This window comes from Platichthys flesus, chromosome 12 (genome assembly GCF_949316205.1).
Source record: "Platichthys flesus chromosome 12, fPlaFle2.1, whole genome shotgun sequence".
NCBI classification, from domain to species: Eukaryota; Metazoa; Chordata; class Actinopteri; order Pleuronectiformes; family Pleuronectidae; genus Platichthys; species Platichthys flesus.
In genome coordinates, this window is record NC_084956.1 from 157,501 (window position 1) to 173,993 (window position 16,493).

The 16,493-nt window shown below is 47.6% G+C and overlaps 1 protein-coding gene and 1 long non-coding RNA gene across 2 annotated transcripts in view; one reads left to right on the plus strand and one right to left on the minus strand.

Moving 5' to 3' along the window:
* LOC133966109 (uncharacterized) overlaps positions 1–50 on the minus strand; it is a 2,116-nt gene extending 2,066 nt beyond the window's left edge. The window contains exon 1 of the long non-coding RNA XR_009923921.1: positions 1–50. This exon is cut by the window's left edge and continues 66 nt beyond it. This is a non-coding gene — a long non-coding RNA (uncharacterized LOC133966109).
* Positions 51–101: 51 nt separating this feature from the next.
* Positions 102–15,813, plus strand: tjap1 (tight junction associated protein 1 (peripheral)). The gene is made up of 10 exons (XM_062400867.1): positions 102–374; positions 2,831–2,936; positions 5,933–6,100; positions 10,006–10,034; positions 10,129–10,290; positions 11,164–11,230; positions 12,842–12,949; positions 13,588–13,671; positions 13,765–14,445; positions 14,585–15,813. The coding sequence occupies exons 3-10, from the start codon at positions 5,981–5,983 to the stop codon at positions 15,218–15,220; spliced, it is 1,887 nt and encodes a 628-aa protein (XP_062256851.1). The 5' UTR covers positions 102–374; positions 2,831–2,936; positions 5,933–5,980; the 3' UTR covers positions 15,221–15,813.
* The last annotated feature ends 680 nt before the right edge of the window (positions 15,814–16,493 follow it).

The window sequence follows — 16,493 nt, forward strand, 5'->3', positions numbered from 1 at the left end:
ATATGGAGGTTTTCCGCTATGTTTCCACCTGACCCCTAAGCGGAAGGTGTGTGACGTCAGCACGCAGGACGTTCCAGAGGATTACCCGTCATGCCCCGCGGGTGAAGATGGCGACAGCTGAACGAAGCCGCAGATCAACTTTATCCTCCCGGTTCTGAGCGCTTCTGGCCCCGCGAACCGCAGCGTGTCCGAGCGCAGCTTCTCCGGTCGCCGCCCGCTCCCGTGGCCTCGTCCCTTGTATCATCTGCGACCGGATCTTATCGCTGCTGCCCGGCCTCCACCCTCCACCCTCCACCCTCCTGCCGCCGGAGCTCCGGGTAAACTTTCCTGTCGTCTCCGGGTGCTGGTGGAGATTAGCCGAGCCGAGCTAACAGGTGAGCTACTCTGTGTGTGTGTGTGTGTGTGTGTGTGTGTGTGTGTGTGTGTGTGTGTGTGTGTGTGTGTGTGTGTGTGTGTGTGTGTGTGTGTGTGTGTGTGTGTGTGTGTGTGTGTGTGTGTGTGTGTGTGTGTGTGTGTGTGTGTGTGTGTGTGTGTGTGTGTGTGTGTGTGTGTGTGTGTGTGTGTCACTTGCATTGAATACACAAATATATTGATCCATCAGTTATTGATCAGTTGCTCTCTATCTCTCGCTCTCCTCAGTGAATCAGTGAAGTGTCGTTGTTTGTGAACATTTTACGTTAAAACCTCAAAGAAAACCTGTGGAGCTGCTTTCACATGACACAGCAGCACTGTGCTTTGAGCTCAGGGAGAATCTCTCGGCTCAGGACTCGGGGGGTCAGTGGTCTCCACTTTGATTTGACTTCTTTCAGACTTGTGAGCTGCATCTTTCGTCTTTACTGTATCAGAGCGGCTGAAGAACAGTGGGAGCAGTTTCTCTCTGGTCCACAGCGGCTCACTGGGTTTGTACCCAGGTGGAGTTTCAGTTTCCTCCTCCTCACTGCTCTCTCTGACATCATAAACAATGACTGGTCAACATGTTGTGCTCAGTACAACACGAGACGTCAGGACTCGGTGTGAAAGTGGGCGGAGCGACAAGCAGACATGATCCGACCCCATCGGTTAATAACTAAACACATGACGTCAGTTTGTCACTGAAATCATCCCAATATAAAACAGAACAAATGAACGTGAACTAGTTTGTTTGAAGTGTGAACTGGAACAACACTGCATCAGAGGAGCTGAAAGGTTCTTGTGGGTCTCTCAGGTCCTGGTCCTCCTCAGAGACTAACGATCCCCACCAGCTCAATGGATCCTCTAAGAACATGATATCAGGGTTCAAAGGAAGTGAGTGATCAGTGGGCGGAGCTTCATACTGTCTGATCTCTTATCTGCAACTTAACCTGGAGCAGATCAGCTGTTCGGGATAAGTTACCATGTTGATTTTAAGCGAACAAGCCTCTTGGACTGAAAACTCTTTAAACCTGAAGTTTTCCTGTTGCACACAAATCCTGCTTCGTAGTCCAGAGCTCAGGTGGAGCCTCTGTGGCCCTGAATTATGACACAGCTACCGTCATTGTCAGGTTATGTGTGTGTGTGTGTGTGTGGAGCTTCATGATTGGATAATATAAGAGACAGCAATTTATTTCAGTAAAGCCTGTTCATCACAAAACATACAACTGTTTAAAAGTTGTATGACAGAGGAGAGGCCCTTGTTTCCATGGTGACTGACGAAGGTCAGGTCTCCCTATCTCCGTCACGGCGACAACACGAGGACGTGAAGGCGAATGTTCACCTGATCATCAATGATGTTGTCGATAGGTGCAGATCAACAAGCAACACAACAGCACAATAACACTTTGATTCCAGGCAGCAGCTGAATGGGTCGGGTTTGTGTGTGCTTCCCGTTCTGGAGTTTTTCTTTGCAGCCGATGGATTTCACAGCACACAAATGCCTGCAAACGCATGTGCACTTCCTGTAAACTTCCTGTAAACGCATGGGCACTTCCTGTAAATCCCTGTAAACTTCCTGTAAACGCATGTGCACTTCCTGTAAACTTCCTGTAAACACCTGTGAACTTCCTGTAAACGCATGTGCACTTCCTGTAAACGCCTGTACACTTCCTGTATACGCCTGTACACTTCCTGTATACGCCTTTACACTTCCTTTAAACGCCTGTGCACTTCCTGAAAATGCCTGTACACTTCCTGTAAATGCCTGTACATTTCCTGTATACGCCTGTACACTTCCTTTTAAATGCCTGTACACTTCCTGTAAAATGTATGTAAACTTCCTGAAAACGCATATGCATTTCCTGTAAACGCATGTGCACTCCCTGTAAACGCATGTGCACTTCCTGTATACGCATGTGCACTGCCTGTAAACGCCTGTACACTTCCTGTATACGCCTGTACACTTCCTGTAAACGCCTGTACACTTCCTGTAAATGAATGTACACTTCCTGTTAACGCCTGTAAAATTCCTGAAAACGCATTTCCTTGAAATGCATGTGCACTTCCTTGAAACGCATGTGCACTTCCTGTAAGCGCAGTTACACTTCCTGTAAACATGTGTTCACTTCCTGTAAAATCATGAACACCTCAAGTAAACATTGCCTTTTTTAGTTTTTAACATTATTATGGTTTATCCTTTAATCGTAGTAACCCTTTTTTTTAGGGGTTAGGGTTTGCATGTATTCTTATTTTTTAAACCGCTAATTGTAATGTGCTTGTATTTTTGGCTTTTAGCGTGTATTTAGCCTGTAATTGTAGGTATCTCAGCCCCTGTTTTCACTTTCAGTCTGTATTTAGTTTCTCGTCACGTCTCTCTTTTCTGTCTGACTGGCAGCTGGTATTGACGTGTGTTTTTCCATCCCTCCATCTTGTGTTTCAGGTGGTCTGAGGTTCATATGCCCACGGGAGAAAGAGGAGGAGGTAATGGACTGAATGTGAGAGGGTACAGCAGAGAGGATGGAGAGCATAGTGTACTGATGTACAAGGTGAGCATCTTTTCATTCATTAACTCAGTGGCCTTGGATCTTTTCTGTCTGTTTGTAAAAACATCACTGTGGAGATGATGTTGTGTTGTCTCCCTGTTGGAACTCTGACCTCAGCAGTTTAATAACTTTTAGTTATTGAGAGTTGAGACACCTGAAGAGAGGACAGGTAATCCTCCTCCCTTCTTCTCTGGTTTGTCTGTTTTCATTTTTCTCTCCCTGTAACCATGGCAACTGATTAATGCGTGACTGGGTTGATGAGTCTTTAAATTTCCACAGAACATATGTTTCCTCAGTGACTTTATTTCATGTATCACGGACATGTTTGCACAGCTCTCGCCTGTTTGTGTTTCAGGTGTTTTGTTTTGTGGATGAATCAGACTTACCACCTGACAGACCTATTAGACGACACGACAAACCTCTGATACGACTAGACAGACTGAAGCACAAAGTGTGGAGTTCAGACTGAGAGAAGCAGGGGATGGGTGAATGACAGGATGGAATAAAGAAGGAAATATACAGAAAGACATGAAAAAAGAAATGACAGAACAAAGGAGAACGTTGAAAGAATGTGGTGAGAAAGGACAGAAAGAGAAAAGGAAGGAGGAGAAAAACTCCCGTGATTTGTTATGGTTGGTTCCTCTGTCAGAAACGTCATGCTTGAGTGACTGCGTATGAGCTTCCGTATGCTTTCCTCGTCACAGGCCAAACGGTAGTCTCATACATGGCCTTGTACAGGGTTTCGTACGGTCATGGAAAACCTGGAAAAGTCATGGAATTTTGTTATATTAATATTTTCATGTTGTTCATTTTAGGGATGGGCATAATTAATAGACGATGAGTTTTGTCGATACCATTATATTTTCATGGATGAAAACTATTGCATGTTCGCCATGTGGCAGGACGTCGGAATATCCGAGTTGCCTTGAACGCAGCACAGCGAGGATGTTAGCAGCCCGGAGCTAACCTGCGCTGCTCGGCTTCATGTCCGCACACGGATCGTCAGTCCACGCGGAGGGGAACCCCAACAGACCCGGGTCTGGGTGAGGGGTTCCGGGAGTTAGGGCGTGACAATAACTTGACTGAGAGGGCGGGAACAGTCAAATTCAGCTAGCTCCCAACGGTGCTTAGTTTAGAGTACAGCAGCGCATATTTTCAAGTGTTCCCAGTGAACGGATCCCGTTTAACTGCCACAAGAGTTGTTCATCTTCGAATAAAGGTCTCAATGAGGAAACACGCTTTTTTTTTTTTTTTTTCACTGCATTTTAATATAGCCTATAAATAGTGAATATTAATATGAAAATATTAATGCTTTTCAAGAAATACGCTAAAATATAAGCAGGCATACTTGGGTTTGTGTAATTTAAGGTATACTGTGTGCCTTGGAATTCTCATTGTTAGTTTGAATACTACATTGTCACTTTTTCGCGAATACACCGAGATCTCACAAAATGTTCGGTCATGGAAATTTGGTTTAAAGTTATTGAAAAGTCATGGAAATCCATTGGTCAAAATGTGTATGAACCCTGCTCGTAAGAACAGGTCAATCTGAGGAGGACTGTTTCAGACAGGGTAAAAAGGAGCTGTTTTAAATGATCCTTGTGGTATTTTGACCAAAATACTTTAGACATTTCAACTTGAGGTAAAATGGGCATGTATGTCTCCTTTAAAGTTATAGCTCCACCCACTGGCAACAATAAATAAAAATTTTTCATACTTATTAGTAGTACCCACCTACTGTTAAAAGGAAGTACCTCTCCGGCTGCAATTATTCCATTTGCATGAAATTTCCATGGTCTGGTTCTTTGTGTAGGTCAGTCATGTAAAGTATGTGTGGCTCAGTTAAGTGTGTAAGTTGAAAAGCAAACAAAAGAAAAGTCATGCTGCTGTTAGGACGGGGAGAGTCGTGAATTAAGCTCAGAGGAATAAAGCTAAAGGACACCTAGTGTCCAGGTGAGGCTGGAGGGGGTCGTCACATTTAGTTATTATATTTATATTATAACTGTTATTGTAATTATTATTCTAGTCATCTTAATATCTATTATGATGAACGGTTTTGTATTTATAAATCTCTTTTCTAGTCTTGATGACTCAAAGCTCTTTGCAGTTTTACATTCACCCATTCACACACACACATTCATACAGAGCATCTATTAGCAGCACTGTGTCCTTCCTGTTGAGCCCCAAGCGAGTGTCTCTTATTGGGTCTTTTGGACGTGACGCGGCATCTCGACGTCTCCTCCTCTGACATGTAGCACGTTAGCTGCCTACACTGTGTTCTGTCATTAACAGGCTAATGTTAGCATCATTCAGATCAATGCAGCTGTACTTCCTGTCCTGGAAACACACTGAGATCAATGAGATGCCTGAGGACACACACACACACACACAGACAGACAGACAGACAGACAGACAGACACACACACTTTCTATAGCTTCTTTCCTTTCTATAGTTGTGAGGACACTCGTATCCCTAGCCCCTAACCCTAACCTTAACTTAAGTCTTATTCTAACCCTAAAGTCAAGTCTTAACCCTCAAACAACCCTTGGACTTTGTGAGGACCAGTCAAAATATCCTCAAGATGATCTAGAACCAAAATATGCCTCATAACTTTAGGAAGACAAACCACACACACACACACACACTGACACACCAATTATAGCATTGATGTACTTTTGTGATGTTTTGTGTGTGTGTGATGACTGACCTTTTACTAGTGTTGAAGGGATGTCCTCACAGTGCAGATGATTCTCGTGCTTGATCCTCACAAACACACATTTGCACTTCATCGCACACACATGCATGAGGCCTGGTTGATGCTGATGAGGGGTGACTGAGCATTGATCTGCAGAGAGAGAGAGTGACGGTCGTGTCAGAGTCAGTTTTGGATGAGGTCTGGTTGCGAGCGGTTGGCAGGCGGTCAGTGGGTGATTGGCAGGCTGTTGGCGGTTGATTGGTGGAGTCTGCGTTTCTACCTCATCTCTTCTTCTCCTGACAGGACTGACAAACCATCAGGAAGTAAAGAAACTAAGAAACAGGATCCAGGATGACGAGCGCAGCCCCTGCTAGGAAGCCGTATCGTAAGGCTCCACCACAGCACCGCGAGACCCGCCACACCATGCCCGTCGCTCCACCCCCGCCTGCACCGCAGCCCGACATCAATCAGGTAAACCTACACGCTATAAACACCCCCCCACCCCCTTTTCAGTACCTTACCCACTTTACTGCTAAACAGCCACGAAGCACTGGGCTGCTGCATGGTGTCCAAACATCACCGCTCCCGTTCTCGGACAGTGAGCCAGAAGTCTCTAGTTTGTCCAGTCTCGAGCTCTGCATCCCCTCATCCTCGCTCCTCAGAAGCCACACCGGCCGCCCCAACAGGATCAGAAGCACAGCGATGGGCGTAACGGCATCTGAGCGGCATCCAACAAGTCCTCACAGCATGTCAAGTCCTAGCCAGAGTCCTCTTAACATGCACCATCCAGCAAGTCGCTTCGCAGTCATCGGCAACCAGAGTTTGCCAGCACATCGAAGCCCTGCCTGGAAACACAGCCCCGCCAGTGGCGCCAGAAGAGAGCATCACTGTGGGATCCAGAGACAGACTTCTGTCCCACCGAAGGGCATCTTGAAGCAGCCGACCTCTCTGGACGTGGAACACACCTACGATATCATCAGGAAATCAAAGTCAGTGGAGCTGCTGGATGAAAGTCAGGGCAGCGCTGTCCGCTCACTGGACCGTGTGGCGCAGCGGGTGGCAGCCCCACGCCGGTCCTCGGCCCCGCCCCTGCCATCTATGACCGACTGGAACCGGAAGAGGCAGATTTTGGAGGAAAAAGTTCGGTTCTCCAACTTTCTGGATGAAATCACCTGTCGAGTCCTAAGCCCCGCCCACCTCACCCTGTTGGGTAGGTCCCCCTCCGTAGAGCCAGTTAGCCCCGCCCCTCATCGCAGACATCCGGGCCGCCGCCCTGCCCACAGGAAACAGCGGACAGGGTGTTCCTCCACTGACCGCACGAGGCGCTGGGACGACTGGGTGGCGGCAGTGCAGCGTCCCAGTAGCTGGTACCAGCCCCTGCAGGGGGAGGGGGCATGGCAGGAGACCCCTCAGCACCAATGTGACATCCAAGAGGAGGCGGGGCCTAAGGAAGAAGTGTTGGGCGTGAATAAAGGGATAAAAATGAAAGTTCAGGAAAACAAACATCCTTTCACAAATCTGTCACTGCTGTCCCGCATCAAGGTACGTCCTCACCCCCTCATCCTTCATCTCACCTCCTCTTCGTCATCCTCACCGTCCTCATCATCATCCTCCTCATCCTCATCCTCACCCTCCTCATCATCATCTCACCTCATCATCATCCTCACCCTCCTTCATATTCATCCTCACCCCCTCATCCTTCATCTCACCTCCTCTTCGTCATCCTCACCCTCCTCATCATCATCCTTCTCATCCTCATCCTCACCCTCCTCATCATCACCCTCCTCATCCTCACCCTCCTTCATATTCATCCTCACCCCTCATCCTTCATCTCACCTCCTCTTCGTCATCCTCACCGTCCTCATCATCATCCTCCTCATCCTCATCCTCACCCTCCTCATCATCATCTCACCTCATCATCATCCTCACCCTCCTTCATATTCATCCTCACCCCCTCATCCTTCATCTCACCTCCTCATCATCATCCTCACCCTCCTCATCATCATCCTCCTCATCCTCACCCTCCTCATCATCTCACCCTCCTTCATATTCATCCTCACCCCCTCATCCTTCATCTCACCTCATCATCATCCTCACCCTCCTCATCATCATCCTCCTTCATGTTCATCCTCACCCTCTCATCCTTCATCTCACCTCCTCATCATCATCCTCACCCTCCTTCATATTCATCCTCACCCCTTCATCTCACCTCCTCATCATCATCCTCACCCTACTTCATATTCATCCTCACCCCCTCATCCTTCATCTCACCTCCTCATCATCATCCTCACCCTCCTCATCATCATCCTCCTTCATGTTCATCCTCACCCCCTCATCCTTCATCTCACCTCCTCTTCGTCATCCTCACCCTCCTCATCCTCACCCTCCTTCATATTCATCCTCACCCCTCATCCTTCATCTCACCTCCTCTTCGTCATCCTCACACTCCTCATCATCATCCTCAACCCCTCATCCTCCTTCATATTCATCCTCAACCCCTCATCCTTCATCTAACTTCATCGTCATCCTCACCCTCCTCATCATCATCTTCCTCATCCTCACCCTCCATCATATTCATCCTCACCCCCTCATCCTTCATCTCACCTCCTCATCGTCATCTTCCTCATCCTCACCCTCCATCATATTCATCCTCACCCCCTCATCCTTCATCTCACCTCCTCATCGTCATCCTCACCCTCCTCATCATCATCTTCCTCATCCTCACCCTCCATCATATTCATCCTCACCCCCTCATCCTTCATCTCACCTCCTCATCGTCATCGTCATCCTCCTCATCCTCATCCTCACCCTCCTTCATATTCATCCTCACCCCCTCATCCTTCATCTCACCTCCTCATCGTCATCCTCACCCTCCTCATCATCATCCTCACCCTCCTTCATATTCATCCTCACCCCCTCATCCTTCATCTCACCTCCTCATCGTCATCGTCATCCTCCTCATCCTCATCCTCACCCTCCTTCATATTCATCCTCACCCCCTCATCCTTCATCTCACCTCATCATCATCCTCACCCTCCTCATCATCATCCTCCTTCATGTTCATCCTCACCCTCTCATCCTTCATCTCACCTCCTCATCATCATCCTCACCCTCCTTCATATTCATCCTCACCCCTTCATCTCACCTCCTCATCATCATCCTCACCCTACTTCATATTCATCCTCACCCCCTCATCCTTCATCTCACCTCATCATCATCCTCACCCTCCTCATCATCATCCTCCTTCATGTTCATCCTCACCCCCTCATCCTTCATCTCACCTCCTCTTCGTCATCCTCACCCTCCTCATCCTCACCCTCCTTCATATTCATCCTCACCCCTCATCCTTCATCTCACCTCCTCTTCGTCATCCTCACCCTCCTCATCATCATCCTCAACCCCTCATCCTCCTTCATATTCATCCTCAACCCCTCATCCTTCATCCAACTTCATCGTCATCCTCACCCTCCTCATCATCATCTTCCTCATCCTCACCCTCCATCATATTCATCCTCACCCCCTCATCCTTCATCTCACCTCCTCATCGTCATCTTCCTCATCCTCACCCTCCATCATATTCATCCTCACCCCCTCATCCTTCATCTCACCTCCTCATCGTCATCCTCACCCTCCTCATCATCATCATCATCTTCCTCATCCTCACCCTCCATCATATTCATCCTCACCCCCTCATCCTTCATCTCACCTCCTCATCGTCATCGTCATCCTCCTCATCCTCATCCTCATCCTCACCCTCCTTCATATTCATCCTCACCCCCTCATCCTTCATCTCACCTCCTCATCGTCATCCTCACCCTCCTCATCATCATCTTCCTCATCCTCACCCTCCATCATATTCATCCTCAGCCCCTCATCCTTCATCTCACCTCCTCATCGTCATCCTCACCCTCCTCATCATCATCTTCCTCATCCTCACCCCCTCATCCTTCATCTCACCTCCTCTTCGTCATCCTCACCCTCCTCATCATCATCTTCCTCATCCTCAGCCCCTCATCCTTCATCTCACCCTCCCCCACATCATCCTCAGGGAGAGAGTGAGAGAGAAACTCAGCTTGTTTCATCAACAATAACTGTAGCCGTCTGATTGGTTCAGTCACAGCAGCTGAGTTATTGATGTTTCTGCTCAGTGAAGCCCTGCTGCATGCTGGGAACTAAACATCGACACAGATCAATGAGACAGGAAACATCCTGTCGTCTCCATGACGTTGTTTATTGACCTCCCACCACCGACAGTGTCACATGTTGAGCCAATAATCAATAACGTTATCGGCATAAATTCAGTCAACAGTGAAATTTCTGTTTGATAATTGATTATTTGTACGGTAGTGAATATAACTGATGTTGTTGTGTTTCAGGAGGCGTTAACAGATGCTGACAGGATCAGGTCAGTCTCTTTACATATAACATATCACAGTCAAATCAATAATCTACCGATTCATCAATCATCGGCCCCCTCACCCCCTCCTCCCATTACCCAGAATCCTGCAACAGCAGAATGAGGACCTTCGGCACCGCCTTTCTCTCTCCACCCACAAGATGGAGGCCATGGAGGCGGAGTTTGATGGCAACCGTCATTACATGGAGGCGGAGCTAAGCCGGACCAGAGACGACTTGGATAAGATGAGGGACAAGTTCCGCAGGTGAGCAGATTCTAGTAGTGACGAGTGGTGTGATTGGCAGATAAAAGAAGCGAGAGAGTGGAGCTGATCTGTAATTGGCCGTTTCACAGGAAGTCACCACTTCATTTAAAGAACAGGGATGTGTTCACTGACAGAGTATTCGAATAGTGCCTCGACTGAGGGGTGAATTCAGAGTAAGGGGCAGGTGGACGATTTACACTTTACGGACAGAAGTAATGGGACCCACCACTCACACATTGAATTCAAGTGTTTGATTCAGTCCCATTGGTTGGACCCTGAGTTCCAGTGGAGTTAAATCTTTGTGATCCTGCTCCGGTTCATAAAGGCTCGGCTGGGTGGGTTTGGTGTGGAAGAGCTGGACTGGCCCCACAGAGCCCTGGGTTAGAGTTAAACCCTAAACCTAACCCATCACTGAACTAGAATGGACTACCTGCACCCGCGGCTTTGTGGCTGGGGGTAGCGTGGTCGTCCTCCAACCTGAAGGTCGGCGGTTTGATCCCCAGTCTGAGACATCTGCATGCCAAAGTGTCCTTGGGCAAGATGCTGAACCCTGAATGGCCCCCCCCATAGAATAACAAAGTGCTGCGATTAGATGCACTGTATGAATGTGTGTGTGAATATGTGTGTGTGAAACTGTACGTTAAAGAGCTTTGAGTCATCAAGACTAGAAAAGAGATTTATAAATACAAAACCAAACCATTCACTTTGTCCATATAGGGTATAATAACTGGATGAACTGGTTTATGTGAATTCAGGCTTGGATGGTCGAGGCTGATGAGGAAACTCAGTCCGAACAGTGATGCGTTCACTGACAGAAGAAGAAGCGAGTTTTCAGATGTGATAACACATTTCTCTATCTCTCTCTGAGTGCAGACTCCAGAACAGCTACACAGCGTCTCAGAGAACCAATCAGGATCTGGAGGAGAAGCTTCACGCTCTGGTAGTTCCCTTGTGACCTTTGATCTCAACTGATTTTCAGTAAAGAGTCTAACCAGTGTGTGTTTGTTAATTTCTCTGAATTTATTCATGATAACATTAATGTTTTCACATTGATATTCATAGTACTGTTGATGTTTACCTCATAATATATATTTATTCATATTAGTATTTAGACAGTAACGAACCTCTTGATTTGGTCTCAAATTTACTTGTGTATGGTTGTTTGTATTTGTGTGTGTGTGGTTCAAATTAGCCACTATCAGATAATCACTGATCAATAACTACATGAACACACTCTGATGCTGTGTATTGATTAACTGTGTAAAAATTGATTTGACTGACAGGGGGCAGTTGCCATGGGAAACAGAGCAGGAGGTTAGAGGTCACTGTAATCAGTGGAAAAAAAGTCAAATCTATTTACTTCTTAACTTCCTTATTTCCTTATTCAGATCATTTAAATAATTAAAAGCTTTAAAAGTTGAAATAATTATATTAAAACTAACTTAATAAATCATTTGTTATTAAATATATACGATATTTCAAAACTGATGTTATAAACAACTTTTCTGTCAAACACGTGACATCAAACCTTTCAATCCACTTCCTGTTTGTCTGATGTCGTTTTTCATCTTCTCTTCTTTTCTCACGCTGCTCTGTGATGGACTCACTCATCTTCATCATCTTTTTCATCTTCGTCAGGCTGCCGTCAGTCAGACATGGGTTCATGCAGTTGGGTTTCATTCATCATCTTCATCCTGACTTTTTTTTCTTCAGTCTGAAGAAGTTTGAACATGAAGTCAGGAAACAAACTGACGTCATGTGATCGTTAATGCTCCAATAGTATCTTTATATCTTATCAAAAACATACATTATTTGATATTTATTTGCTGAAATATTTCGAAATTATCCCCAAAAAGTATTTTGTTATGTAATTGCCGAAGGGCTAGAACCCTTTGGTTTTGCTCTGGTTGGTAATTATTTTTATTCCGTGAGCTGGAATGAGCTAGAAACACGAAACTTACCAGTAACTGGAATTAATGAGCATTAACTTTCCCTGAAGCATGACCTCAGTTCGCCACGTGGTGGCGCTGATAAAGCATTAAAAGAAAATCCAAAGGCCACGCCCCTCACATTATAAGTCCAATTGACATAAAATGGGTTAGGGTTAGGCAAATCCAGCCAATGGTGCTCTAACAAAATTACAATAAGACCATGACAGTCCGCCATGAGGGATTTTTTTGCTAATTTGTCAATAAACAACAAATTCAATATAAAGCATATATTCGATATATTTAAATATAAATCCTACTGATATGGAGCTGCTTCCTCCTAGTGAGCATTAAGATGCCATAGATATGTATATAATAATAACTTAAATGTTTCTTATGATACAAAGTCTAATGGTAATATTTAAAGTTATTTAGATGGTGAAGGCCACGTTTTAAGTTTAAATAAAATATACGACTGCCTTCATTCTTTTAAAATTCCCACATCATCTGAATGTCGTCTTTCAGCTAAAGTTCCGCCTTCCCTCAATTCAGCCTCTTGATTGCTTGTCTGCTGTGATTGACAGCCGATGCACTAATGTAATGTCTCCGCCCCCCCCTCACAGCTGCGGAAGGTGGAGAGGGACAAAAAGACGATGGACCAGGAGATTGTGGAGCTCACCAACAAACTGCTGGACGCCAAGAACACAATCGACCGACTGGAGGAGCTCAATGTGAGAATCCATTCAGTATCACTTGATCTGATTCCTTATTTAGATTTAGATTTATTACAGCATTCCCGTCTCGAAGACTTTTCCTACATCAGAGGCCGGGGGCGGAGTTATCGTGACCAACAAGACCAGCCACAGCTGTGTGTGTGTGTGTGTGTGTGTGTGTGTGTGTGTGTGTGTGTGTGTGTGTGTGTGTGTGTGTGTGTGTGTGTGTGTGTGTGTGTGTGTGTGTGTGTGTGTGTGTGTGTGTGTGTGTGTGTGTGTGTGTGTGTGTGTGTGTGTGTGTGTGTGTGTGAGGCTGAGTCAGGGAGTGTGAGCATGAGAGAGAAGAGAGCGAGCATAGAATGAATGAATGAATATAATTTAATATCAAATATAAAAAGGGTTGATTTGTACAGTCAGGTCTGTAAAGATAGAAACGTAAACTGGTTCTGAAGAGGTTTGCAGGTTGAAGCAGCTCTGAACCCGACTCTGTTCCCTTTGGTGGAAAACAGGTCAAAGTTCATATGTTTATTTCTTCTCTGCAGTTTGAACCAGATGTTTCACTGTGTCACAACCAAGAATAAAACCAAACCTTCAGGACTGATTGGTAGTGTCGAGCTGAGGCTGATGGGTAATGTAGTCTGTGTCTCTCTCCTCAGGAGCGATATCGACACGACTGTAATTTGGCCGTTCAGCTGCTCAAGTGCAACAAGTCGCATTTCAGGAACCACAAGTTCGCTGATGTAAGTCACTTGATGATGTCATCAGAGAAATGACGATGTCACTGCTCGTCATCGATAACTAATCAGTGTGTGTGTGTGTGTGTGTGTCCTCAGCTGCCCTCTGAGCTTCAAGATATGTTGAACAAACACATGAAGACTCTGTCAGGGGGGGCCTCGGGCCCCCAGGACCCGGACACGCTCAGTTTGACGCCCGCAGACGTCGTGCCGACCTCCGTCATCGCCCGGGTCCTGGAGAAACCCGAGCCACTAGTGCTGAATTCTGCCCAATCAAGCAGCTGCGGGCGACCCGTTGCTGAGGACGTCTTTGTGCACGTGGACATGACGGGCCCCGTTGGGGCCGAGGGACGGGGCCGGGACAACGGAGCCGCTCAGGAAGCGTTGCAACACAACGGGTCCTGTCGCAGTCAGAGCAGTCTGGACGGGCAGTTGGAGGGTGAGGAGGGAGGCGGGGCTCCCTCTTTCGAGAAGCTGAATCCGTACCCGGCGCCGCCACACCCCCACCCCCTGTACCCAGGCCGCAAGGTCATCGAGTTCACCTCAGACGATAAAGTGAAGATCCCCAAAAACTCGCCACTTCCCAACTGCACCTACGCCACAAGGCAGGCGATCTCCATGAGCCTCGTCCAAAACGATGACGAGCGTTTAGCCCCCAGCAGCCCCGCCCCCTCCTTGGCTGGGGGGGGTGGAGCCAACCAGCACACGCCACCTTCACAGAGGGATGTCGCCAGCGAGCCTCTATCCAGCCAGTCGAGCCCCTTCAGCAGCCCCCCACAGGTAGGCTGAAGCCCCGCCCACCTTCATTGTTGTTTTATTGATCTGTGATGTCATCATGCACCTGTTGGACCAGATCAGCTGATCATGTTCAACGTTCATTTAATCCCTGTTAATCCTTGTTACCCCCCCCCCCCCCCAGGCTCTCAGCGTGATGGCGAGCTCCGGCAGCTCGGAGGAGGATCTTCTGTCCAACTGGCAGAGGATGTTTGTGGAGAAGATGGCGCCGACTTGCGACAACTCCCTGGTCCACCGTACGTCGTTCAGCAGTCAGATGGCTAAGGAGCTGCAAAGGAGGAGTCAGGCGGGAGGGGGTGGGGCCTCCTTTGACCACCACAGGACGGCGTACTCAGATGGCGAGGAGGGATCATCTGCGAGGAGCTGGACGCCAAGCCGCGGCTCCAGCCTCGACACCGACACCGACACCGAGCCGCGGCCCGGCAGGAGGGGCCGGTACGGGGGGGAGGGCTCGGTGGAGGAGGGGGAGGTGCTGCTGATGAACCTGGAGGAGGACGGTGGCAGCGGGGACACTGCGGTCACCGTGGCGTCCAGCCCCGTCCACGCCCACAGGAACGAGCAGCAGCAGGAGGAGGAGAGAGACGTCCTCCCCCACGACCTGCCCGTCATCTCCCCCCGCGTGCTGGAGAACGACCCCCCCCCCTCCAGCACCGGGCCCTCGCACCGGCCTCAGAAGAGTCCGAAGAGGATGGGCGTCCACCACCTGCATCGCAAAGACAGCCTGACCCGAGCCCAGGAGCAAGGCACACTGCTGGACTGACCCGAGCCCAGGAGCAAGGCACACTGCTGGAATGACCCGAGCCCAGGAGCAAGGCACACTGCTGGACTGACCCGAGCCCAGGAGCAAGGCACCCTGCTGGACTGACCCTCGCTCGCCCGTGTTCTCCCTAAGCTGATGTCTGTCTCCATGGCAACTGACCTGCCCGTCATAAGGGCCATCCAGGATTTTGTGTGTGTGTGTGTGTGTGTGTGTGTGTGTGTGTGTGTGTGTGTGTGTGTGTGTGTGTGTGTGTGTGTGTGTGTGTGTGTGTGTGTGTGTGTGTGTGTGTGTGTGTGTGTGTGTGTGTGTGTGTGTGTGTGTGTGTGTGTGTGTGTGTGTGTGTGTGTGTGTGTGTGTGTGTGTGTCCACATACTTTTGGTCATGTATGTAGCTGATCAGAACACATGGTCGTCACTTGTCTGTTTAGCTTTATGTATGTGGGCAGCAAACAAATGTAGTTGTAGCAACAACACTATTTCAATGTAATCAGATTACCTCAGGGTGGCTGTGATTACTCTGATTAATCACCATTTCTAAATGCTCTGTATATTGTTGTGGGAACGGAAAGATAAACGACAGAAGGTGGATATATACATTTAACATTCGTTTGGTTATTGATGACAAGTCCACATGATAGTTATTAATAGAGTAAAATCAATCTAAACCATATCACACCATAAAGAAATGTGGCTGACTGCTGTGCCTCTGAGCAAACACAGGATGATGTGATTTAGAACCTTCTTATTTTAATCAAACTCAAAGAACCTTCATCCTAACCAGTTGGGGCTTCCTATTTCTTTTTTAAATCAAACAAACTTTAAACAATTTAATGTGAATCCACATCTCAGTGTCCAGCCAGCTCAGTTCCCAGTTCAGTTCATGCAGATGAACTGGTTCAGGTCCCCAGTTCCTGTTTTAACTGGAGGACTCAGGTGACGTCCGGTCGTGTGTCTGGTTCTGAACCGATGGAGTCGGATCAGGTCTCGTTTTAACACTGAGTCCTGAGTGTGAGGGTCTCGTGTTGAACATGTGGACGAGTCCTTTTCATGATGTTTCAATGAGTCTGATAAACTGAGGAATCAAACCAGCAACCAGTGACTTCCTGGTCAGGTCCTGAGAACCAGTGATGAGATAGTGGACACAGAAGCTCCAGCTCGGTACAAACCAGCTGCAGCTTCTGATCTGATCCCAGAGCAGCTGAGACCAGAGGAACTCTCTAGAGAAACTCTCTGTTTCTCTGTTGACAGCCCTAAAGAAAATATTCCCAAAAAGT